This window comes from Salvelinus fontinalis, chromosome 1, assembly GCF_029448725.1.
Source record: "Salvelinus fontinalis isolate EN_2023a chromosome 1, ASM2944872v1, whole genome shotgun sequence".
NCBI lineage: Eukaryota > Metazoa > Chordata > Actinopteri > Salmoniformes > Salmonidae > Salvelinus > Salvelinus fontinalis.
In genome coordinates, this window is record NC_074665.1 from 28,948,759 (window position 1) to 28,976,385 (window position 27,627).

The window sequence follows — 27,627 nt, forward strand, 5'->3', positions numbered from 1 at the left end:
AGCAGAGAGGGAGAGAGGGCAATGAAGTACTGCCCATATCTGCAAATACTGTATTAGTGCACATATTTTACTTCCTGGATAGCTCCCATGTGTACACTCGCAAAGGCCGCAAGTCCACTCATTATGCGTTCATTGACTTGAATGGGGATGCCCATTCTATTAGTTTTACTTCAATTCCAGCACATGCAGTGAAGAGAAAATGTGTAAATTATACACGCACAATTGTTTTTGCTATTCTAATGTTTATTTCGGGGACTGCCGTCATTTGGATGGCCAATTACAGTCATCCAAAATTCCTTGGCCGTCATAGCCATGGAGTATGCAAATATTCCAGAAATACAGGACGCACTCCCACAGCTTGATGGTGGATAGATTATATACGGCTACTTACTATAGCCTATAGGCCAACGCGAGTCGAGCAAAAATAATACACTTGATTTAGTCTACATTATTGCATGCTAAATGTTTCTGATCAGTGAAATAATAATCTGTCTGTAAACAATTGTTGGAAAAATTACTTGTCATGCACACAGTAGATGTCCTAAACGACCTGCCAAAACTATAGTTTGTTAACTAGAAATTTGTGGAGTTGTTGAAAAACAAGTTTTAATGACTCCAACCTAAATGTATATAAGCTTCGGACTTCAATTGTATGTAAACTACTGGCTCTTGTCTCCAGGAAAACATTTATCCGGGGTCATTGGCTACTCTTATTTCATAAATGTTATGCAAATGAAGGATTAGAAATCCCATTATATCCTAGGTGAGCCTTAATTAAATTGGAGGTGAGAAATATAGTCTGGTTTACTGTATTTATTGAGCTCAGCCTGGGGTATTAGTCACGCTCTTGACAGGGCGGTTTGGCTCCTGTGACCTTACTTGGAACAAATGAGTTTATGCACTCACTGCAGGGCTCATCCAAGGGAACAATGAAGTAGCCCAAATGTTAAACTTTATTTTAACCACCCTGCATGCTGACATTATGCAAATGTCACCCATTCATTTAAAGTCAGAGAAAAGAGCAGGAAAAAGTCAAAGATGGATGAAAATACTCATTCTGTACTGTATTATTTACTGTAGAAATGTACGGGTTTGATGACATTTTTAGAGGTTGTCACTTAAAGGAAAATTCCACCCAAAAACTAGGTTTTGGTATTTGTTTCATTAGTCAATTGTTGACATAGTCCCAAAATGTTTTGCTTGTCAGCAATCAAGATGTTAAAATACAGAACTTTCAAAATACAGAAAACATCCCCGTATGATGTTTGCATCATACGGGGATGTTTTCTGTATTTTGAAAGTTACTCTGGATCTCTGTTTGAAAGGTACTGCGGTTTCTCTTCTGTTTGGTTCTAATTCTCAGAGTAAAAAAACTACGGACACTATGAAAGCTTAACCAAGTTTATTCTTCCCAGAGGATCAATACGGCTGCATTAGACAAAACATGTTTCCAACACACGTTTTTAAACTCAGCAAAAACAAACGTCCCATTTTCAGTACCCTGTCTTTCAACGATAATTCATACAAATCCAAATATCTTCATTGTAAAGGGTTTAAACACTGTTTCCCATGCTTGTTTAATGAACCATAAACAATTAATGAACATCCACCGGTGGAACGGTCATTAAGACACTAACAGCTTACAGAAGGTAGGCAATTAAGGTCACAGTTATGAAATCTTAGGCCTTTCTACAGACTCTGAAAAACACCAAAAGATGCCCAGGGTCCCTGCTCATCGGTGGGGAAAAGCCTTAGGCATGCTGCAAGGAGGCATGAGGACTGCAGATGTGGCCAGGTCTGTACTGTGAGATACCTAAGACAGAGCAACAGGGAGGCAGGACAGACAGCTGATCATCCTCGCAGTGGCAGACCACGTATAACAACACCTGCACAGGATCAGTACATCCGAACATCACATCTGCGGGACAGGTACAGGATGGCAACAACAACTGCCCGAGTTACACCAGGAACGCACAATCCCTCCATCAGTGCTCAGACTGTCTGCAATAGGCTAAGAGAGGCTGGACTGAGGGCTTGTAGGCCTGTTGTAAGGCAGGTCCGCACCAGACATCACCAGGCAACAACGTCACCTATGGGCAAAAAACCCACCGTTGCTGGACCAGATAGGACTGGCAAAAAGTGCTCTTTGACGAGTCACGGTTTTGTCTCACCAGGGGTGATGGTCGGATTCGCGTTTATCGTCGAAGAAATGTTCCTGCAGGCTCATCCTTGCAGGTGCCTTGGTGGAAGAGTGGGGTAACATCTCACAGCAAGAACTGGCAAATCTGGTGCAGTCACAAAAGATACTAACTTTTACTTTTGACTTTGACCCCCCCTTTGTTCAGGGAAACATTATTCAATTTCTGTTAGTCACATGTTTGTGGAACTTGTTCAGTTTGTCTCAGTTGTTGAATCTTGTTATGTTCATACAAATATTTACACATGTTAAGTTTGCTGAAAATAAACACAGTTGACAGTTTGTTTTTTGCAGAGTTTATATACTCCTATTTAGGCACTGCTCCTTCTCTCCAATAGTGACATCTATTGTGGTTCCCCCGTTTTGAACATTTGAACTCCGTACTGTTCCACATTACATACACTTGGAAATGACTTACAAATGAACAAGCCATAATAATAAAACATGAAAAAAACCATGATTAACATTCACAGTTAGGTTTATGGCCTCTGTTCTACATGCACTCTATTTCCATCACAACATAATGCCCTTCCAGCTGAAGCTGTAGGCTTCCACTTCAGCTGGAGCTGCTTCTAGTTTCTCCACTTTATCCTTCTGGTTCCTAAGAGAGTGATAGCATAAGACTTGGAAAACAAAAAAAAAACACAACATAACAGTATTTACTATGCATAAGTATATATGCATGAAAACCAAAGTCTGAGACCATGACATTTCCCACTCTCTCTTCACCTGACTCTATGCCTCCAGGATACTTTTCTGCTGGATTCCACAAAAATGAAAGCCCTAAAAAGTCTCCTCATGCTTTCGCCCAGTCTTCCCCTTTCTGGCCCCAGGTTCCAAGAGGTGTTCCCAATCCATGTCATTTTCACTTTGTTCCCCATCTCCTCCATTGCCACCTGATAGGCACGTCACCTGATAGGCAAGTGCTTATCCATAATCAACGCTACATCCTCTTGAGGTAACTCAGCACTTTATATGCTTTGACATGACATTTGAAAAACAGCCCCCCCCCCCCCCCCCCCCCCCTGTACTCCCATCGCCATCGGTCTCCCAGTTACCAATTCATGTGGCACGAGTCCTCATAAACTGATATCCCAACAATGCTTCTAAAATAACCCCTGCTACTACTAACATGGCCCATGACTATAGCCTCCTTCAATTACTGTCCCTACAGCGACTGCCGTGAGAATAACTACTACATGTAATCTGTCCAGTGTTCGCCGGCTGTTTGAAATTGGGAAAGAGATTAATGTGTTGGAAGAATAACCAACGGAACAAAGCTCAAACCACCTTTGATGCGACTAGAACTGGGGAAAGAACCGTCCATCCATTATGTTCTATGCTGGTCCCCATGCCCTCTCCTTCATTTTCATCCTTGGGTGTTATCGCAAAACAGACTATGAGCCTTGTATGCAACTAATTGTACCGTCTCATCCAGCAATCTCTATGTATCGATGCGATTTAACATAAAAATTCTGATGACATGGTAAAACAAAAGAGAACAAAAAAAAGCCTTCATGGTTGATCATCTAGTGAATTCTACTTAGAGATAAAGTTTCTAGAGCCTTCCTAGGCCTAATACATTTTAGCAGTGCCCCCACCCCTCACCGTTTGAAAGCAACTCTCTCTCGCTGTTTCCGAATCATAACTAAATAATTTTATAAATTATCCAACCCAAATTCAGAATGACAGTTCTTAGTGCTTACTTTGAGTATGACTTGAATTCAAGCTTCTCAACCTAGCACACATCATCCCTGTTAGAATGTACATTTCTAAACAGAACATTTTATTGCCGGTAATAACTCTCCTCATTACAGGTCCCCTTTGGCCCTGTTTTCCTGTCGCAAGTGGCCTGGTAATGAAAGATCGGCATCTCAATGCATACTTAGTCTAAATTGTTTGCAGTGTGTAGACCTTCTCCCGGCACTTATCATTCTAGCGTACAGTTGAAGTCGGAAGTTTACATATACCTTAGCCAAATACATTTAAACTCCGTTTCACAATTCCTGACATTTAATCCGAGTAAAAATTCCCTGTCTTCAGTCAGTTAGGATCCCCACTTTATTTTAAGAATGTGAAATGTCAGAATAATAGTAGAGAATTTTATTTCAGCTTCCATTTCTTTCATCACATTCCCAGTGGGTCAGACGTTTACAAACACTCAATTAGTATTTGGTAGCATTGCCTTTAAATTTTTGAGCTTGGGTCAAACGTTTTGGGTAGCCTTCCATTAGTTTTTTTTGGCCCATTCCTCCTGACAGAGTTGGTGTAATGGAGTCAGGTTTCCTCGCACACACTTTTACAGTTCTGCCCTCATATTTTCTATAGGATTGAGGTCAGGGCTTTGTGATGGCCACTCCAATACCTTGACTTTGTTGTCCTTAAGCCATTTTGCCACAACTTTGGAAGCATGCTTGGGGTCATTGTCCATTTGGAAGACCCATTTGCAACCAAGCTTTAACTTCCTAACTGATGTCTTGAGATGTTGCTTCAATATATCCACATAATTTTCCTACCTCACGATGCCATCTATTTTGTGAAGTGCGCCAGTCCCTCCTGCAGCAAAGCACCCCCACAACATCATGCTGCCACCCCCGTTCTTCATGGTTGGAATGGTGTTCTTCGGCTTGCAAGCATCCCCCTTTTTCCTCCAAGTATAACGATGGTCATTATGGCCAAACAGTTCTATTTTTGTTTCATCAGACCAGAGAACATTTCACCAAAAAGTACGATCTTTGTCCCCATGTGCAGTTGCAAACCGTAGTCTGGCTTTTTTATGGCGGTTTTGGAGCAGTGGCTTCTTCCTTGCTGAGCGGCCTTTCATGTTATTTCGATATAGGACTCGTTTTACTGTGGATATAGATAGTTTTGGACCCGTTTCGCTCCAAAATACGTTCATTTCTAGGAGACAGAATGCGTCTCCTTCCTGAGCGGTATGATGGCGACGTGGTCCTATGGTGTTTATACTTGCAAACTATTGTTTGTACAGATGAAGATGGTACCTTCATGTGTTTGGAAATTGCTCTCAAGGATGAACCAGACTTGTGGAGGTCTACAATTTTTTTTTATGAGGTATTGGCTCATTTCTTTGATTTCCCCATGATGTCAAGCAAAGAGGCACTGAGTTTGAATGTAGGCCTTGAAATACATCCACAGGTACACCTCCAATAGGCTAATTGACATCATTTGAGTCAATCAAAAGCTTCTAAAGCCATGACATCATGTTCTGGAATTTTCCTAGCTGTCTAAAGACACAGTCAACTTAGTGTATGTAAACTTCTGAACCACTGGATTTGTGATACGGTGAATTATAAGTGAAATAATCTGTCTGTAAACAATTGTAGGAAAAATGACTTGTCATGTACAAAGTAGATGTCCTAACCAACTTGCCAAAACAGTACTTTGTTAACAAGAAATTTGTGGAGTGGTTGAAAAACGAGTATTAATGACTCCAACCTAAGTGTATGTAAACTTCTGACTTCAGCTGTATGTCAGAGCATAACAAACATACTGTTACTGTTGAAACCATTTTCAAAATTAGTTCATTCTCCCTTATTTTACTGGCGACCTCTCGGAAGAGTTACCAGATCAGGAAGTTAGCACCCTAACCCATCCGGGAATCCCACACTCCATAAATCCCAATCTTGTGAAATTTGTATCGAAACATGATCAAAAAATGAAATCAGCAATTCACATATCACAATCAATTTGGAGTAACTGTCATCCCTATTTAACATATATTTTTCCATCTCATACAGACTGAACAAAGTGAATTTGTATATTTACCCAAATACCAGGACCCCAGGGAACTGGTAACTTTCTTTACAAACACATGATTCACATTGTGATTCAAAAACATGTTAAATCAAAAATAACCGCATTCGAAATAACCAATCAACTTGGAATTATAACTCTTGATAACTCCATAAGGAAATAATAGTATCTCATAAAGCAATGGTAAAATCGAACAGAAACTGGTGTTTCATTTTATAATTTAAATCCCACCTGTTTCTATCATTTCTAATGAGATTGGTCAGGCCTTACCAGAAAGTCAGGATACAGGACATTCGACACCATTAAATATTTCATAGCCCTTTCCTTTTCCTGTCCTTCAGAAACCATTTCAAAACCTTCCAAACATTTCCATCCTTCTGCATACCCAATTTACAACTGAATTGAAAAGACCCCATCCAAAATAAATCCTCCGTATCAACACCACTAACGCATATTCGTAACCGGTAAAGTGTGTTTTTGTGTGTGTGAAACCGTAGGTCAAAAACACACATGAACAAGCCTCACTTATCTGGAACTCCATAATTTATGTATATTTTATTTAGTATGTACTATTCTCCATAACCACCGCACCACAATGTTCATGAACTTACAAAAAAAAAACAAGTTAATTTTAGGTTTAGTAACCCCTTTGCTAATTCCTCGTTACCTTTCCACCCTTTCGTACATTCTCAAAATCTATTTCAGAATAAAAATACACAAAATGTCTCATTAGATCCCCCAAAAAAGAGTGTTTGGCCAGATTATTTTAAATTTGTTACCTCTAGAATACATTCCCCTGGCATTTTGCCTAGATTCTTCAACCCAAAATATGTTTTCCTGTGTCAATTTTAGCCAATTTCTCATCCTAAGGAATCCGTGATATTTGATCCCTGGCCTCATATTGAACAGTTGGAACACGTAGGAGATCACGTCTTACCCAACTAGAAACTGTAATCTCTATGAGCCGCTATCGATCGAACCGAAGCTATACACCGATATGCGACTTTTCCTCTCCTGCTACTCTCAAAAGGATTTGTTGTCGCTCTTTGGAAAAAGATGCAAACGCTTGTTTAGCGGAATTTCCTTTGAATGCAGCAGGCTCCAGTATCACCATTCACTCATTCTTCCAATGTCCGATGCTCCCTGTTTTAGATGTGAGATTATCTCCTTACGCTTTGATGTTTTGTCGCTGCGTTTCTTTGTCTTACCTTGGCCATTGAAACCACTGTTAGTGACTTTCACTGTGCCTGTATTAACCCCTCGTATGTCTGCGAAGTGAGCGGATTTATATTCCACTCAAACATCTTGCTCTATTTTATCCTCAACCCCCACAATGGTCGTTTTGATCACGGGTTTCAAACCTGCCATCAAAGCCGAAGTACAAATTCTATCAATGTACTCACGTACCCAGTCTTTTTGTAGCTAAATACCTCTATTAATTCCCCATATTCGAGCCGAATTGGTAGAATGCTTGTGTGCTTCTTTCAGTGACTCCATTGCTTTATTAAAATCCTCTAGCTCCGCTTGGAGAATCGAGTCTGTCGCCATATGAATAGTTATTATTCCCAAACTTTGTCGAGGGTGTTTTATATTTCTTCATTCCCGTCTAATACACACCACCTATTAACTATTTTCTAAGGTAGCGCTACCCACTTCCATGGATAATAATTAATTGGTCACGGTACTTAACACCTTGTATTAGAACCTATACTAAAGCGTCTGCAAATGTATTACTGGAGAATACGGATGACTTAATGTCTTATTCCAGTATTGTGCCTCAAATATCACTGTTGTTGATAACCCACATTACCAAAATTATTCACACTTGTCTTCCTGTTTCCACATAATCTGTCATGGTTCTCCACCCAACAGGGTGTCTAACCAACCTCTCTTTATTACTACTGCTAATACTCGTAACTCAGTGTTTGAATATCTTATTTTTCATTTTTTTCATTTTTGTTTTACTCACTAGCTTCTAGAACTGCCCCTACACTGTATTGTCACTCCTGGATCTCGCAGAGGGAAACCTCCACTCGGGACCTGTCCTTTTGGAACCTACCCTGCACCAGATATTTGCGACCGGTCATTACACAATGGGCCTACCGAATAAACTCAGGCTCTCTAGGTCCGTGTCCTATAATTGTTCAGCCTACGATTCTCATCTCCCCAAGATGTCAAAATGAGTGGGAACAGGTGTCGGAACTGTGCCTTCCCTGTTTGTTGCCAGCTCCAGCTCCACTGATCTGGACTCTCTGGTTTGACTACAAATCGTGGTGAACCCTGCTTGCAGCGCCAAGTGTTTGGTTCTAATTCTCACAGTAGAAAAGTCAACGGACGTTATGAAAGCTTAAACAATTTTGTTCTTCCAAGAGGATCAATACAGCTGCATCAGAAACAACATGTTTCCACCACTACAAGTATATATATACTCCTATTAGGCACTCCTCCTTCTCTCCAATCCTTACATCTATTATGGTTCGACAGGAAGACAAAGTAATAGGGTAATAAACCAAAATTTCTCCCTTAAGGGGATCTGACCTGACCTCGACCCCCTCATTTGCCTAATCCAAAGATGTCCACCCATATCCCTACAGCAATCCTGTGACTTCCTCCCGTCCACCCAGCACATTCCAAAGCCATCTGGCACCTACAGATAACCATGATCTTCTGATGTAAAAACCGGTCTCTAGGATAGCAATGTTCCATGTTTACTCCAGAATCCAACACTTCCAGACAAAGTTCAATCCAAGCAAAAATGTATTATCAAGGCTAAATGTATTATCAAGGCCTTCTCCTTTCGCGTCGGATTCTGACAAATAGAGCACAGCGAGTCACTTTGAGAAGGCACAGTGGCTGTCTAAAGTTATATATTTTTCTCAATAGAATCCCCACAATCATTCTAGAGTAGAAGAGGAAGCTAACTAGTGTGTGGCAGCAGTCAGTCAGTCAGACTGTGTAGGAGTGAATGTAAAGGACAGAGAATAAAACAGACTCCCTTATGAGGCTTGCTTCGCACACACTGTCCCCTGAGCCCCAGCTTCGTCTGGCTTGTTACCGTATCCGAAGAGTCGGGAGATTGACAGCCCAGAGGTACTAACACGGCTGTGTTTTTCCATCCACCTTCTTTTGTTTCAGGTTATCAGTAGTCCAGAGGTTCACATGCCAAGAGAGAGAGAGGACGAAGAGGAAAAGAAGAGGGGACACACTCAGGACGATGAGTCTGGAGCACGCAGCATATACTCTTAAAGGTGAGGGGCTATTCATATGCGATTCTCTCTCTAATCCTGCTTTCGTTCTCTCCCCCTTTCTCACTCTCTCTCCCCCTCTTGCTTGCTCTCTCTACCTCCTCACAGACACACCACACACACACACAAAGTATGCTTTCCATCCATTACTCTCTGTCCTTGGTTTTTCTCTCTTCTGTATGAAAGATGCACATAATCACTCCAATTATACTGCTAAAATACACATTAATTTCCCTCCTGCACATTGTGGTGTTACTGTTTTGTGAATTGCTTTTAAGTTAAGTTTAGCGTGGCACACTGTGAACCTCCTGCTGTTTGGATTTTCTCCTATGGTTTCCGCAGGGAAGAATGCTTTTCACTCGTAGGTTTGAAATAGAGCCGGTTTAAACAGGTTTATTTGTTCATACAAGAGGATTATGTAATGGTTTTCTGTTTACTTCATGTAAATGAGACCGACGAGCCACATCTTTTTTGTAAATGTTTGGTCTTTCGTTGTTGCGTTAGTACAGTAGCTCCAGCCTTATTATAATGGTGGAGAAAAGTCAGCCACCCAGGTTCCACCTAGTCAAGAGCCCTCAGTGGGACGTAATGACTTGGGTTATTTTTCTCTCTCCCATACGTGACGTCCTAGGATTTTTTGTATTTTTTTTTTTATATATCTTTTTCCATGGGCTCAGTTATATGAACCGTAGCCATCTCTTCCTCCATTAAATTATTCAAGCTTCGCCCAAACAACACTGAACACGGCCATGTAGAGCACACCATCGCCCAGTCCAGGGGCTTGTTAATAATAGAGCACCTCAGTGGAAACATTTGTTCATTTGGGTTTTTGCAAACAACCCTCACTAGGCTCGCTTTATATGGAGCTGCATTTTCATTAGACCAATTCAGGTGACTAGTGCTGAGCGATTTAGTGCTTTTTGAGGTCTGTTTGATTATTTTTTTTAAATATGGTTTTCGATGTTTTTTTGTTTGTTTTTTAACGTTAAATGCACTATGCATTATGTGGGTTGAATGTTGTAACACAGAATAAAACAATACAAGTCCCATTAATGTAGTTGACTGTCCATTACTGCTTTATCACTTAACCATAATTTATTAACATTACTTTAATAAGATATTTCAGTTGTTGTGTATATTGTCTGTTTCATTCCAAGTCGTCTCATCTCTATAGAGCTGCTGCCTAGGCTGTCTGACAAATCACTATTTTAGTAGTTCTTCAAAGTAAATAAGGCATACTTTTATGACTTCTGAATACCAACTATTAATGACTTAGATCACGTATTTTCAGGTGGAGATGCATCTGCTCTCTGTGTCTGCCCCACACCGACCGGACAAGTAGGCGCGCAATGGTTTATGGTGATTATAGTTAATTACCACATTTTCTGCGCTCTGCTATGTGGCATATTGGCCTGTTGGAAACTACAACTCCCTACTACATCGCGTAGTTCGAGCTTGAGCCAATTCATCTTTAGAGAAACTGCGCATTGAGCTGACCAGAAAAAAACTGAACGAAATGGAATTCAAATAATTGAACCGATGTTGGTCAATTAGCTGTTTAAAAACCGAAAGATTGCCGAAATGTCGGTTAATCGCTTAGCACTACTGAGTACACAAGCTGTGTACCTTCATCTCGCCCCTAAATCCACCCAATTATTGCCTCGGCACCAACAGCTGCTCTAATCGGTCGCTATATTGGGTTGATGAGGCAAAATGGCGGTACAATCAATGAATTAAACTTTGTTAGTCGAGCACACTTTTCACAAAGTAATTTGTTACAGGAAGTTCAACAAAGCCAAGGCCTTAACCTCCCAAGAGCAAGCCTAGGGCCTTAGAAAAACTCTCCCAGAAGAAAGGAAGAAACCTGGCAAGGAACCAGATATAGGGGAGAGTCCATCTCCCTCGATTCAGCTGTTCAGGTAATGTCAGTTAAGGTCAGCCAATTGTCCTCGTTAAAAGCAGTCAATAGAAGGCTGAAAATAGAAGGATGCTGGACAAAGCAGGGTGACCACTGGTAACTGGATGCAAGACATGGAGTTAAGAGGCATGGAACGAGACACATTCGCTCTAAATGACAGCAGGGGTTTGCACCGATAAGGAGGAGCAACGTCCCATCAGTTATAAACAGAGTGCTGCCAGGGCAGAGGCATAAGAAACACATCACCGTTAGGGTTCTCCTAAATCAACCCACTGTTCAGAGTGGCCGTAAAGATGGCTCTTAAAATAATAATTATATTTCTATGGCTCATAACATCATAAAGCTCTATGGTAGTGCTCTTCCCATAGCTGTGCCCTTAGGCTGTGAGCCTAATTTAGATTTTAAAAATGGAATCTGATTCCCTAATGTTGACTGGCTTGTTCAATAGTAAATGAGCCCTTAAACACTGTGGGTGACCTTGGAGAGGAAGACACTGTGGCTGTGTTTAGACAGTCAACACAATTCTTATATTTTTGTCACTAATTGGTCAATTGAAAACAGATCTTTTCACATTAGCTCTTTTCCAGAGCTGATCTGATTGGTCAAAAGACCAATTAGTGAAAACAAGATCAGAATTGGTCTGCTTGTGTAAAAGCAGCCTGTGTTCCATTTTCTCCTAGTCTGTAATCATCATGATTTTCAATTAAGTAAAATATCACACACTGCTGTGTGCCCCTTTTTAGAAGCAGCACTCTTTACCGTCTCTGGTCCTCAGATAAATATTAACCCCTGTCGGTTAGCCATGGCACTGTGAAGGTTTTATTAAAACATGGAATACTTTATGATGAGTAATGGCCTTGCTGTGTCTCCTAGCCTGTGGGGCAAATACGGATGATGGTGGTCTGAGGTAGTGCCATTGGAGAGTGTGAGACTGTGTTGGAGCTGAAGTGTGTGTGCGCGTTCGTGTTTGCACTTTGCAGACTTGTGTGTGGCTGTATGCGCGTGAGGCTGTATTCAACAGCACCACAGGCTGATTGTCACGCATGGCTGGCGGCCATAGCACAGGCCTTCATGTGTTATTCTCTGCCACATCCCCCTGCAGGGCTTGCTTATCCACAGCAAAAGGCCCTGAACGGCACAAAAGAAAGAGTACTTTTACACTGAATAAATATTGTATTGGATCAGGTCAAGGCAGATACAGACTCTGAGAGAACAGAAGAGGCAGTGGAAAATATTTAACTGGAAAGCTGTAGTTGCCAGTAAAACATTTAAAATTTGTTTTACGCTGGATTTCTTTAGATACATAAATAAATATATATATAGCCTTTGAGATCTTACAACAATATGAAACACTCGCTGTGTTAAACTAGATTAATCTCCATTTAAACACACGCTACCTGACACCGATATTTACATTTTGTGCGGCCTTTTAAGCGTTCTAGTACAGTTAAATAGTTGAAACACACACACTGACCAAAAAGTTATTTTGTTGGCATTTACATATGTCCCCATTACCAGTAAAACATAATCAAAACCTATTTCTTTCACGTACTTGCTGTGCTGTTTCATTGTTCAGTTGTTCAGTCGTTTCATTCTCAACAAGGATTTCATCATACATGTCAAGCAGTGAAGTTTCACCTCTGTTTGTCACGTGTGCCGAATACAACCGGTGTAGACCTTAGAGTGAAATATTTACTTACAAGCCCTTAACCAACAGTGCAGTTAAGTAAAAAAAAAAAAAAAGAAGGTATTAGGTAAACAATAGATAAGTAAATAAAAAAATAAAAACACAGTAAAAAATAACAGTAGCAAGGATATATACAGGTGGTACTGGTACAGAGTCAATGTGCGGGTGCACCGGTTAGTCGGGCTATTTGAGGAAATATGTACATATAGGATATGTTAGTGACAATGCATAGAGGATAAACAGAGAGTAGCAACAGCTTAAAAGAGGGGTTGTTGGGGGGGGTGGCAGGAAACGATGCATAGTTCGGGTAGCCATTTGATTAGCTGTCGTGGGTCCTCTAACTCGGTGCGCACTGTCACTGTGTCTGTTTCCGCCTTCCATCCAGCTGTGTCTAACAAGTAGCGGTCCAGGTACCTAGCATCGAGGATGGTGGCGACACAGTAAAGACACTGTTGCCGAGAATTGAATGTTCATTGCTCTACCATAAGCTGCCTCCAATGTCGTTTTAGAGAATTTGGCTGTACGTCCAACCAGCCTTACAAACACGGACCACGTGTAAACACGCCAGAAATGCACTTCCACATCCGGCTTCTTGACCTGCGGGATAGTCTGATACCAGCCACCCTGGTATCCCCAGAAACTGAGGAGTATTTCTGTCTTATCTTAACTTTGTTTAAAGCCCCTTTGTTTGGAAAAACTAATCGTGATTGGCTGATACTTTCTCCCAAGTGGGTGGACCTGGCTCCCAAGTGGGTGGGCCTATGTCTTCCCAGGCGAACCCATGGCTGCGCCCCTGCCCAGTCATGTGAAATCCATAGATTAGGGCCTGTTGAATTAAATTCAATAGACTTATTTCCTTACATGACATGTGCTTTTGTTCAGTATATAACTGCCACCAAATCAACGGTAATTGAAGATCAGAAAAGTGGAGCACTGAATGTTGTGGGAAGAGTCCTGCTATCAACCATGTATGAATTTCCACTTGTCACACTGCTCAATATTTGATTGAACATTTTCGTGAGGGGGCCTCAGAACAGTTTTGAGTGTGTGAAAAGTTCTTGGATTTTCAGTGACCCATTTTTGAAACCCGTTATCATTGTGAGCAATGTCACTCAAATCCCAGTGGACGTCATTACAGAATGTTTGTAGGGTTGTCTCAGGTGAGTGAGTCCCCTGGTGCTTCACGATTCTAGAGGAGGGAACCCAGCATAGCAGCACATGCACGGAATCCTTTCTATCACGTGTGAAATGAAATCGCTAACTATTGGCTACTTTTCGCTAACCCTTTGATCTAAATTCAGCCTGCTCCTTTGTGTGTTTCAGAATGCCTGTGACTTAGGAACCTGTGGATGAGGACATCGCTGGAATAACTCAGAATTTGGGTATGGCTCTTATTTTCATAGAATCATTATCTAGATTTATTTCAGTACAGTATGTTTAGGTGTGTGGGTTTAACAAAATAAAATCACAGTGCAGTATTCACAACCATATTATGTACCCTGTTATAGCCTAACTAGACGATAGGCTATAAAGTTGTGTAATTGAAATAAAATTGGAGCATAGGTTACTTTGGTAAATTTGCGAGGAATGCAAGTCAAGATGTTGCGAGAGAGAGACATTACCAAGAATTTTTTACAAACCTTTTATTTAACTAGGCATGTCAGTTAAGAACAAATTCTATTTACAATGACGGCCTACCGGGGAACAGTGGGTTTAACTGCCTTGTACGGGGGCAGAACGACAGATTTATATCTTGTCAGCTCGGGGATTCGATCTAGCAACCTTACTGGCCCAATGCTCTAACCACTAGGCTACCTGTCGCTCCGAAATATACAGTGCATTCGGAAAGTTTTCAAACCCCTTGACTTTTTCCAAATGTTTTGTTATTCTAAAATGTATTAACTTTTTTCCCCTCGTCAATCTACAATCTACACCCATAATGACAAAGCAAAAACTTGTTTTTAGATTTTTTGTAAATGTATAAAATACAAATCATATCACATTTACATAAGTATTCAGACCCTCTACTCAGTACTTTGTTGAAGCACCTTTGGTAGTGATTACAGCCTTCAGTCTTCTTGGGTATGACGCTACAAGCTTGGCACACGTGTATTTGGGGAGTTTCTCCCATTCCTCTCAGAAGATCCTCTCAAGCTCTGTCAGGTTGGATGAGGAGTGTTGCTGCACAGCTATTTTCAGGTCTCTCCAGAGATGTTCGATTGGGTTCAAGTCCGGGCTCTGGCTGGGCCACTCAAGGACGTTCAGAGACTTGTCCCGAAGCCACTTCTGCATTGTCTTGGCTGTGTGCTAAGGATCGTTGCCCTGTATGAAGGTGAACCTTTGCTCCAGTCTCAGGTCCTGAGCTCTCTGGAGTAGGTTTTCATCAAGGATCTCTCTGTACTTTGCTCCGTTCATCATTCTGACTAGTCTCCCAGTCCCTGCTACAGAAAAACATCCCCACAGCGTGATGCTACCACCACCATGTTTCACCATAGGGATGGTGCCAGGTTTCCTCCAGACGTGACGCTTGGCATTCAGGCCAAAGAGTTCAATCTTGGTTTCATCAGATCAGAGAATCTTGTTTCTCATGGTCTGAGAGTCTTTAGGTGCCTTTTGAGAAACTAAGCGAGATGTCATGTGCCTTTTTACTGAGGTGTGGCTTCTGTATGGCCACTCCACCATAAAGGCCTGATTGGTGAAGTGCTGCGGAGATTGTTGTCCTTCTGGAAGGTTTTCCCATCTCCACAGAGGAACTCTGGAGCTCTGTTAGTGACCATCGGGTTCTTGGTCACCTCCTTGATTAAGGCCCTTCTTCCCCGATTGCTCAGTTTGGTCGGGCGGCCAGCTCTAGGAAGAATGTTGTTTGTTCAAAACCTCTTCCATTTAAGAATGATGGCCTCTGTGTTCTTGGGGACCTTCAATCCTGCAGAAATATTTTGGTACCCTTCCCCAGATCTGTGCCTTGGCACAATCCTGTTTCGGAGCTGTGGGACATTATATAGACAGGTGTGTGCCTTTCCAATCATGTCCAATCAATTGAATTTACCAGAGCTGATCTCAAGGATGATCAATGGAAACAGGATGCACCTGAGCTCAATTTCGAGTCTCATAGCAAAGGGTCTGAATACTTATTAAAAATAAAAAACAGAAATACCTTATTTATATATCAATCATATATTTATGTAGCCCTTTTTACATCAGCCGATGTCACAAAGTACTATACAGAAACACAGCCTAAAACCCCAAACAGCAAGCAATGCAGATGTAGAAGCACGGTGGCTAGAAAAAACTCCCTAGAAAGGCTAAACCTAGAGAGGAACCAGGCTCTGAGGGATGGCCAGTCCTTTTCTGGCTGTGCCGGGTGGAGATTATAACAGTACATGGCCAAGATGTTCAAATGTTCATAGATGACCAGCAGGGTCAAATAATAATAATTATAATAATCATCCTCAGTGGTTGTAGAGGGTGCAACAGATCAGCACCTCAGGAGTAAATGTAATTTGGCTTTTCATAGCCGAGCATTCAGAGTTAGAGACAGCAGGTGCGGTGGAGTGAGCGAGTCGAAAACAGCAGGTCCGGGACAAGGTAGCACGTGCAGTGAACAGGTCAGGGTTCTATAGCCGCAGGTAGAATAGTTGAATCTGGAGCAGCAGCACGACCAGGTGTACTGGGGACAGCAAGGAGTCATCAGGCCAGGTAAGTCCTGAGGCATAGTCACAGGGCTCAGGTCCTCTGGAAAGAGACGGACTGGCAGAAATCTTTTTATTTTTTTCCTTTTAACAAGTCTGATGAGCCCGAAGCGAATTATATTCTGCTTTCTCAGGAACAGGCCCAGATTCCCGTGATTTGCGTGAAGAGGCGGAGAAAAAGGGGCCAGAGAGCAGGCTGTCTTCTGAGAATTTGTAGGCAATCGAATAAACCCCCACTACCTTTTTATTCTGCTAGCAAACGTGCATTCTTGGGAGAACAACGGGACATTCAAAACTGTAATCTTATGCTTCACGGAGTCGTGGCTGAACGATGACATTATGAACATACTGGCTGGTTATACTCTGTACCGGCAGGATAGAACAGCGGCGTCTGGTAGGACGAGGGACTATGCATTTTTGTAAACAACAGCTGGTGCACGATATCTAAGGAAGTCTCGAGCTATTGCTCGCCTGAGATAGAGAGTATCTCATGATAAGCTGTAGACCACACCATCTACCTAGAGAGTTTTCATCTGTATTTTTCGTAGCTATTTACATACAACCACAGACTGCGGCTGGCACTAAGACAGGATTGAATGAGTTGTATTCCGCCATAAGCAAACAAGAAAATGCTCACCCAGAGGCGGCGCTCCTAGTAGCCAGGGACTTTAATGCAGGGAAACTTAAATCTGTTTTTACAAATGACGAGATCAATAAAATAGTGGTCAGATGAAGCAGATGCTAAGCTACAGAACTGTTTTGCTAGCACAGACTGGATAATGTTCCGAGATTCCTCCGATGGCATTGAGGAGTACACCATATCAGTCAATGGCTTCATCAATAAGTGCATAGAAGACGTCGTCCCCACGGTAACCGTACATACCCCAACCAGAAGTCATGGATTACAGGCAACATCCGCACTGAGCTAAAGGCTAGAGCTGCTGCTTTCAAGGAGTGGGACTCTAACCCGGAAGATTATAAGAAATCCCGCTATGCCCTCTGACGAACCATCAAACAGGCAAAGCGTCAATACAGGACTAAGATCGAATCGTACTACACTGGCTCTGATGCTTGTCAGATGTGGCAGGGCTTGCAAACCATTAGACTACAAAGGGAAGCACAGCCAAGAGCTGCCCAGTGACACGAGCGTACCGGACGAGCTAAACTACTTCTATGCTCGCTTCGAGGCAAATAACACTGAAACATGCATGAGAGCATCAGCTGTTCCGGAAGACTGTGTGATCACGCTCTCCACAGCCGATGTGAGTAAGACCTTTAAACAGGTCAATCAATATTCACAAGGCCGCAGGGCCAGACGGATTACCAGGACGTGTACTATGCGCATGCGCTGACCAACTGGCAAGTGCCTTCACTGACATTTTCAACCTCTCGCTGTCCGAGTCTATAATACCAACATGTTTTAAGCAGACCACCATAGTCCCTGTCCCCAAGAACACGAAGGTAATCTGCCTAAATGACTACCGACCCGTAGCACTCACGTCTGTAGCCATGAGGTGCTTTGAATGGTTGGTCGTTGCTCACATCAACACCATTATCCCAGAAACCCTAGACCCACTCCAATTTGCATACCGCCCCAACAGATCCACAGATGTCATCTCTATTGCACTCCACACTGCTCTATCCCACCTGGACAAAAGGAACACCTATGTGAGAGTGCTATTCATTGACTACTGCTCAGCATTCAACACCATAGTGCCCTCAAAGCTCATCAATAAGCGAAGGACACTGGGACTAAACACCTCCCTCTGCAACTGGATCCTGGATTTCCTGACGGGCCGCCCCCAGGTGGTAAGGGTAGGTAACAACACATCCGCCACGCTGATCCTCAACTCAGGGGTGCGTGCTCAGTCCCCTCTTGTACTCCCTGTTCACTCATGACTGCACAGCCAGGCACGACTCCAACACCAAGTTTGCCGATGACACAACAGTGGTAGGCCTGATCCCCGACGAGACTGCTTATAGGGAGGAGGTCAGAGACCTTGCCTTGTGGTGCCAGGACAACAACCTCTCCCTCAACATGATCAAGACAAAGGAGATGATTGTGGACTACAGGAAAAATAGGGCTGTGCACGCCCCCATTCTCATTGATGGGGCTGCAGTGGAGCAGGTTGAGAGCTTCAAGTTCCTTGGTGTCCACATCACCTACAAACTAACATGGTCCAAGCACACCAAGACAGTCGTGAAGAGGGCACGACAAAGCCTATTCCCCTTCAAGAGACTGAAAAAATGTGGCATTGGTCCTTAGATCCTCAAAAGGTTCTACACCTGCACCATCAAGAGCATCCTGACTGGTTTGTTCACTGCCTGGTATGGCAACTGCTCGGCCTCCAACTGCAAGGCACTACAGAGGGTAGTGCCAATGGCCCAGTACATCACTGGGACCAAGCTTCCTGCCATCCAGGACCTCTATACCAGGCAGTGTCAGAGGAAAGCCCAAAATATTATCAAAGACTCCAGCCACCCTAGTCATAGACTGTTCTCTCTGCTAAGTACGGCAAACGGTACTGGAGCGACAAGTCTAAGTACAAGAGGCTTCTAAACAGCTTCTAGCCCCAAGCCATAAGACTCCTGAACATCTAATCAAATGGTGACCCAGACTATTTGCATTGCCCCTCCCCCCCCTCCCTCTTTTACGCCGCTGCTACTCTCTGTTGTTATCATCAATGCATAGTCACTTTAATAACTGTACCTACATGTACATATTACCTCAACTAACCGTCTGCCCCGCACATTGACTCTTTACCGGTACCCACCTGTATATAGTCTCGCGATTGTTATTTTATTGCAGCTCTTTAATTACTTGTTACATTTATTTCTTATTCTTATCTGTATTTTTTTAAATTCATTGTTGTTTAGGGGCTCGTAAGTAAGCATTTCAATGTTGTATTCATCACATGTGACTAATAAAATTTGATTTGAAGACAGGAGAAATACTCCAGATATAAGACTGACCCTAGCCCCCCCGATACACAAACTATTGCAGCATAAATACTGGAAGCTGAGACCGGAGGGGTCGGGAGACACCGTGGCCCCATCCGATGAAACCCCCTGACAGGGCCGACCAGGCAGGATACAAACCCGCCCACTTTGCCAAAACACAGCCCCCACATCACTAGAGGGATTTATTCAAACCACCAACTTACTACCCTGAGACAAGGCTATATCCCACGAAGATCTCCCCCACGGCATGAACCCAAAGGGGGCGCAAACACGGACTCAAGTGACGCACCCCTCCTAATGGGCAAACATTTCTATAAACCTGTTTTCACTTTGTCATTTTGGGGTATTGTGTGTAGATTGCTGAGGAATTGTTATTTATTTAATACATTTTGGAATAAGGCTGTGAAGTAACAAAATGTGGAAAAAGTCAAGGGGTCTTAATGCTTTACAAAGGCACTGCATGTGCACGGTTCTTTCTGCCGGCACCCTCCCCTCTCTCCCTTGCGATGGCTCGCCTGCTCTTTCTCTTTGCTTATGATGCGAGTGTGTTAAGTTTTCATTCTGTGCTTGTAGAATTTCCTATTCATTGAGGATAGGCCCTGCTGTACTGAAGTTGCAAAACATTGCAAGCCAAGAAATTGTGAGATACAGCGTTTGTTTGCCGATAGATAGGCCTAGTACATGGTTCTGACGCTGTCTGTCTGGTGGCCGACCTGCCTATACTGTGCCCCTCCCCTCTCTCTCCATCCCTAGCTAGCTTGCTATGAATGATGCAGGTGTTTGTTCTTGGAAGTACGGCAACTAATCAGTCTCCTCCTTACCCAAAATACTCAATCTTAGGAGTCAATTCCTTGTGGATTCGAATCTTGACACTCAGCAATGGGAGTCGACGTGCAAGAAGTTGGAGTCAATTATTTTGGAGTTGACTCTCCACCCACTACATCATCGTTGTTAACAGTTGGAAAAATGGCAGAGAAAGGCAAGCGACAGCAGTGAAGTCCTATATGGTATTTCTATGAGAAGTTAAATGAGGAAATGTAAACTTTGCAGTAGTGATGCACTGATATGAAATTTTTGGCCGATACCAATATCCAATATTTTCCTTGCCAAAAAAAAACGATACCTATAACCGATATTTTAAATTTTAGCGGCCTTTTAATCATTGTAGTACAGTTGAATAGTTAACACACACACATGGATGCAGAGGTCTAAGGCACTGCATCTCAGTGCAAGAGGCGTCACTACAGTCCCTGGTTTGAATCCAGGCTGTATCACATCCAGCTGTGATTGGGAGTCCCATAGGGCAGCACACAATTGGCTCAACATCGTCCGGGTTTGGCCGGGGTAGGCCGTCATTGTAAATAAGATTTTTTTCTTAACTGACTTGTCCACTCAAATAAAGGTTACACACCACACTGACCAAAAAGTTATTTTGTTGCCATTTACGAATGTCCCCGTTACCAGTAAAACAATCAAAACCTATTTCTTTCAATTTACTTGCTGTGCTGTTTCATTGTTCATTTGTTCAGTCATTTCATTCTCAACCAGGATTTCTATGGAATGCCGTTTGGGTCTTTGCGTGTCAATAAAGATACACTATTTGACGTGTCAAATAACACTATTTGACCAATCAGGACCTGAATATGACAGCACCTCACATAATTTAACGCGTTCATTAATTTATTAGTTCATTAGTTATTGCACATTGATTACGCTATCACTCGTATTTCATATGTCACAACGGTTCATCGGTAAGTATGCTAGGATGCTAGCTCATAGATGCAAACAATGTTCTTCCCCATAAACATAGAAAAACGACACTTTGTTATAGTAGCATAGCTAGGTGTCATCTAAAATAACCCTAATTTATAAGACAGTTCTTATTTGATTAATGGTGGTCGGACCCATCTATGTGAAGCTAGTAGACTTTGCGGTTAGCATTCAAAATCAAAGTATGGCATTTATTATACTATTTGTATTAATTTGCATCACTGTCAATTAAATACTCTTATTTTTAAGGAAATCCGCAAATGCCACTATTGTGCTTAATCCTTATTGTGGCTAGCTTCACAACACATAATCCGGTCCGGTCGAGCATCACTAGCCAGATGAAAAGCTAGCTGGCTGCTTATAACGTTAGCTTTGGGCAAAAGGGTTAAGTAGCTGGCTAGCTATTTATTTTCATGAACTGAAGTTCATTTTCAATAGGTGAACAAGTGGCAACCTAGCTAATACTTACCCACAACGATTCCTAAATCATTGCTAAGGATAATGAAAATGACTGCAGTTTCTACTGGTCATTGTTTTCAGGCTGGTTGTAGGTCGTTGTTTTCAGGCTGTTTGTATTGGTGCTAGCTAGGTACCAAGCTAAAGCTAGCTAGCCCAGAAGTTGCGGTAGAACAAATTATGCTTTATTACCAGCACGGTATTGTAAAAACATTGTTTGCGGCCGGTGTTTGCTTGTTTGCAGACTTTTTTTGTACAGCTTTGACAGTGCTACTGTACATTATTTGACACACAATGACCCAAACGGCGTTCCATAGTATGTATGTTGTGAAGCTAATAGCAGTGACTTTATTACTGTGTAACTCCAGTAGGGCAACGTCTGAAAAATAGCTCACTTGGTAGCGTGTACCGGTGCTCGACCAGTCGGCGAAAGCCAACATCACCCATGACAGAGAACGGTTGATTGTCAAGGGCAATGAATTCCATTATCTTGGCTTTAATGGATTTCGCCTTTGAGTTGACTCGCTGAAATTTTCTTACTCTTTCAATTGACTGCTCGACTTGTTGACTGCTCACTCCACACAGCAGACATTGTGGGCTAGGTTAGGAATGCTGTGTTGCTCGTGTAGCGCCAAATTTTTACGTGGCGTCATTACGTCATGTACCTACGTTATATAGGTATCCACGTCAGCTTTGACATCGGTTTTGCACATTGGCGTTAAACTAGACATCGGGCCGATGTTGGCATTTTTAGCTAATTTCGGCCGACTCCAATATGTTCACCGATTTATATTGTGCATCCCTACTTTGCAGTAATGGTAGTACAGGTGCAAGGTTTAAACCTTTTGAAAGGAACGCAGTGTGAGACCCAAACCGTTGCTGGCAGTAGGATTGTGAATTGAGACATGGAATTTTCTGATCTTTTCGTATGGTTTTGATGAAAAACTGATGATAGAAAAATGGCAGTTTAATCATTAAGATATTTTCCATTTGTCACATCCCTAATATGTATCTGCTCTTGTTTGTCATTATTTTAAGGTGGAAGAGCTCTGTTTTCCCTTAATGATGATGCCGCTTAGTTTTTTTTAAGTCCTTTTAGAAACTGGGATCTTGTGGTGTGAAAATCTTCTTCGTTTTTTAATGATTCAAAAATATATATTTTACCTTACTTATTTTACCATACTTAAATAAAACAATGAATGTTTTATGGTGTGCGAGTGTTGCCTTTTTTAATGATGTTGGCTTGTGGCATTTATTTAATGTCTTGCATGTCAGTATCATCATGTATCAGCTCCGAATAGCTTGTTAGATTTCATGTCATGTACACAAAAGTATGTCAGTGACTAGGCTTTGCTATAGTGTGGTATAGTCAATTTGACTCTATGTTCTAAATACCGCTGTACCTGCTAGCAATCTAGTATTGAGATGTCATCCTCCTTTAGCTCTGATTGCTTAATCAGAATCCTTTCATTTGATGTGCTGTAATTTCAGACATACACTCACGGTTCCTCTACCTGACTGGCTCAGTGCTGTAATTGTGTCTGATCATTCATTCCAAGGCTGATTAACTCATGCACACATTTTACCCAGAGACCCCCTGTGGCTCATTCAAATACTGTCTTCCGGTAAATGGCATTCCAAAATGTTCATGTTCCAATTGAGGGCTGTCACCTTCAGATTCACTATCGGTGATTTCATCTCTGATGAGCTGAAGTTTGACTTCCTTTTATAAGATATCGTAAACGTGGCCTTAGTCGGGTTATAATAATGGTGTTTTTCAGGCAGAGCTTTAACTTAGAAGACTCATCTGAGTGATTGCGCATGAAACCAGGACAGAACAAAATACTGATTTGGGGGATTTTCACAGAATGTAATGAATTGAATGGTCATTTGGAGGAAGGATTGTTGACGTTTGACATTTTGTATCTAAAAGCATAATTGAGAAATAATTCATCAAAGTTGGCATATGACATTTTGGCCTTACCCAGGCCTCCTTTTAGACTCCATAATGTTTTACCTCTCTGCAGTCTTACTCCATGCCGTTGACCTTCTGATGTTGTCTGTATTCTAGCAACGCAACATTATATAGAATTGGAAAACAAGACATAGCGATGATTGGCTTTCCTCCATCTTTTTTTTGTTTTTGCTTGCCCGGAAAAAAATTACAGCCAGAACTATGTTTCATGAACGGAAGACAATCAAGCAAACATCTGCTCCTCAGTTGGCAATGGTGGTTGTGTGAAATTTGCATAAAGTAGAGCTCAACTTTTTCTACTGCTCTGCAGCTAGTAGGGTTCTCGCCGCTCACCTTCCCACAATCCCCTGCACATTACTCAGCGTGCCCTCGCTGAAACTTAATGGGGGCAGTACTTCTCTTGCTGGCGCCGTGTCTGGTAAAAACACGCTGTTAGTCTGAAGAGGGAGTTGAGACCTTACTATATTCCACAATAACGTTTTCCTAATCATTATTTATTTCAGAATGCTCTCATCAGGGATACAAATGGTTGTCCTTCAATCTACCTTTTTTTCTATCTGAACCTCTTAAAATGATTTCTATGGCTTACACTGCAATGAGTGCATCAGGCTGGCATAAGCAACATGTATAATGGATATAGAGAGGACTACAGTGTCCTAGTCTGTGCTGGCAGGAAGCATAGGCAGCTCTATGGTGTTTCTCCACTCACTGGCAATTGGATCCACAGGGCTATAGAGTGACTCAGCGGAAGCCAAGTTATCAATCAGAATGGATATAGTGACGCGTCCTTCTCTTGTTCAGCTTAAGCTTTTTAGTCCTTTATGACCACTAGGGCGGGTGTCGGTGTGCCTGTGCTCCTAAAAGTGCCTTCCGCTGCATCAGTGTGTGTTTGTGGTCCATGGTTTAGATTTTGGGAGGAACTGAATCCACACCCCCTAACGAATGTGGCTTGTTTTCACATTCTAAACTTAGCCCACTATAATCAATTCTGCCAGCCCGTGGACTGGAGTTTAAGAGTTCCTCTATTGGAAACATACTTCTGCTTGTAATCAATCGTAGGCTTGAGGGCATGCTCAGATTTTCCTCTCTTTCTATTGCACATACACACATACTCTGCAGGCAGAATTCTGAGAGCAGATATTTTAAAAGCCCTCCACATCACAACACATAAATTGACATGTATATGATGTTCATTTGAAGTGGCATCCCAAACCCCTCCCTCCACTCTCCACCACTAACAGTCTGCACCAGGCAGCCACTTTCTTTACTGTCCAATGCTGCTGCTCTCAAAGCCCTATTGATTCAAACCACTTTTTCGTTGCAGCCACTTTAGGAGAGAGCGAGAGCGGCAGAGTAGAGAGCCAGGGAGAGAGAATGGTTGTGTGAGAGAGGGAGAGAAAGACTGGGGAACTGGACACAGACCTTTACAGCTGTCTTTTTGCACAGAGCAGGACTCAGGGCTGCTGCTACTTCCACCGCATCTAATGCTTGTCTCCTGGCAGGAATAACAGAACGGACAGACAGACGGACGCTGAGCGCCAAGGATGACGAGCGCTGCCCCGGCCAGGAAGCCGTACCGCAAGGCTCCGCCTCAGCACCGCGAGACACGCAACAGCCTGCCCTTGTTTCGAGAGGACCTTAGTGGGAGCACGCCGCCTGTCCACACCGCTGGCCCCAACCTGCCTGACCCCTGCCAGGTAATTCGCATTCCAAACCATACCCCAGGTTTTAAGCGATCAAGGTTCACAGACCCCTACCCGAAATGCCCAGTTAGTCCTGAGGGCCGCAATATATTCTCCCCCTCCTGGTCTCTGCTCTCGGACAGCGAACTGGACGTCTCCAGCCTGTCCAGCCTGGAGCTTACCGTCCTGCCCCCACCCCGCATCTTCAGCCATGGAGGCATCACTGTGGGCGTCACTGCCAACCAGACAGCCAGGGATCTACAGGGGATGAGCCACTTCTTGAGCCACAGTGAGGGCTTACTCGCCCTATCTGGAGACGAGGACCTCAGCTCAGAGGACTCCCAGCGAGGTGGCCACTCCACCTCCATAGCCCAGTCCAGTCGTAGCATGGAGCGCTCGCTGGCCTTCAAGGACAATGCAGAGATCCTGGTGCCCAGAGGTGGTCAGCACCACCAGCAGACATCCTTCCAGAGACCGGCCCTCCCTCCTAAGGGGATCCTAAAGCAGCCCAACCAGCTGGGCGCCCACTTCTCAGACCTCAGGAAGTCCAAGTCTGTTGAAATGTTGGGCCAGAGCCGTGGCCGGAAACCCGAGAGCAAGTCTCTGGACAGGGAGACTGAGAGGAAGAATCTGTGCAAGACCTCTTCTATCAGACAGGTTTCCCCATCTTCCACTTCATCCAGCTCAGCGCCCTCAGAGAGAAAGATACAGTTTCTGGAAAATAAGCTGAAATTCTCCAACTTCCTGAATGATGTCACCACTAGGGTCATCTGCCCTGCCAGAATGCAGATGCTGGGTGGAAAAAAGAAAGAGGCCCCAAGACCAGCTAAGGGTAACCAGTACCAGGCACAGAATGCCCCCCAGACTCCTGAAGTGAAGAAGCGAGGAGCCGAGAGGAAGTCTGAGAAGAGCCGGCCGTGGGACGAGTGGTCCTCGGCGCTGAACAGGGACAGGCCTTCCAGGAAGGACAAAGAGGGCCAGCCCAAGACCTGGCGCATCCCCCTTAGGAAGGACAGCACCGACCAGGATGGAAAGAAGCGTAGGGCAGACCCTCTCAGGGCAGACCCCCATCGAGAGGGAGCAAGGCCCAAATCGGAGGGGCCCATCTACAGTCATGTGGGGGGTGGAGGGGACTCCAGCTCCCGACGCAGCAGTGAGACTGATTGGGAGGACAAGAGTCGGCAAGGGGACCATCACCAGCAACAACAGCACCAGCCCTCTCAGCTGGAGACCAGGACACAGCACAAAGACACTATGAGTAGACCCACAGCTAAATACATGCCCCAGCCTCCTCACTCTGAGAGGGAACAAGTGACAACTGTATCACAACACAGCTCTTTTTCAATTTTATCACAGATCAAGGTATGTGAGGAGAATTTCTCCTTCTTTCCCCCGTTCATTGTTGTACACCTTCCAGAAAAATAATTGGAAGCCTTCTCAACCAATTTCTGTGTATTGTGTCGAGAGATGATTCAACCTGCGAGTTGCTTAGCTACAACTCTCGTTATATTATAAATAGAAATGACATTCGCCATTAACTGAAGGTAAGTCATCTCCCTAGATGGCTTGAAAGAGCGTTCAAGTGGCATTCACTAGCCAGCGTTCTAGTTCAATTCAAACTGAAAAGTTCAGTCTTGTGCAGCTGTGTCATGTGAGTCTATCATTTTACTTTTAGATATCTTTATTTTATTGCACGGTATTCTGCTGTAGCTACAGTTGCAGACAAATATATTGACACTTGCACTTTTCTTAAAAATAAAAATAAATCAATTTTTTTCCCTAAAATAATTAGAAATGGAAAAGTTTGTTCTCATCTTGCTATTTGATTGTCAACATTGCAGAACCAATTTTATTTTTGTTAAATTAAGACAGTTAGATACATTTTTGTAACCCGGAGCTAGTACATGGTTTCACAGCTTTTTGCCAACAAATGCTTCTTGGAGTCACCAATGAGCTTGCTGGACCTTTCTACTGACAATTTTGCCCACTTTTCTGCAGCAACTGCTCTAATTCTTCAATGTTGGAGGGGTACCCTCCACAAACTGCTGTTTTCAGCTCTCGCCATAGGTTATGGACTCTCCTCTGGCCACTCCAGAACAGTCCAATGTTTTTTATTGAACTATTCCAGTGTGCTTTTGATGTTTCTTTGGAGTTGTCCTGCTGGAAGACCCACAACCTTCAACAGACAGCTTTTGGACACTAGGTTGAACATTACACTCAAACACCTTCATAATTGGCTGATTTCATGATGTCTTGCACACATTCAAGGCCCA

The 27,627-nt window shown here is 43.0% G+C and overlaps 1 protein-coding gene across 3 annotated transcripts in view; it reads left to right on the forward strand.

Moving 5' to 3' along the window:
* LOC129852511 (tight junction-associated protein 1-like) overlaps window positions 1–27,627 on the forward strand; it is a 147,735-nt gene that overhangs the window by 61,714 nt on the left and 58,394 nt on the right. Inside the window, exons 2-4 of one of the 3 annotated variants that reach the window (XM_055918277.1) lie at window positions 9,107–9,219; window positions 14,145–14,203; window positions 25,175–25,369. In XM_055918277.1, the coding sequence (XP_055774252.1) occupies window positions 25,217–25,369 (153 nt within the window). In that variant the 5' untranslated portion in view covers window positions 9,107–9,219; window positions 14,145–14,203; window positions 25,175–25,216. The remainder of the gene's footprint in view (window positions 1–9,106; window positions 9,220–14,144; window positions 14,204–25,174; window positions 25,370–27,627) is intronic. The other 2 variants (XM_055918279.1, XM_055918280.1) reach the window with 2 other exon arrangements.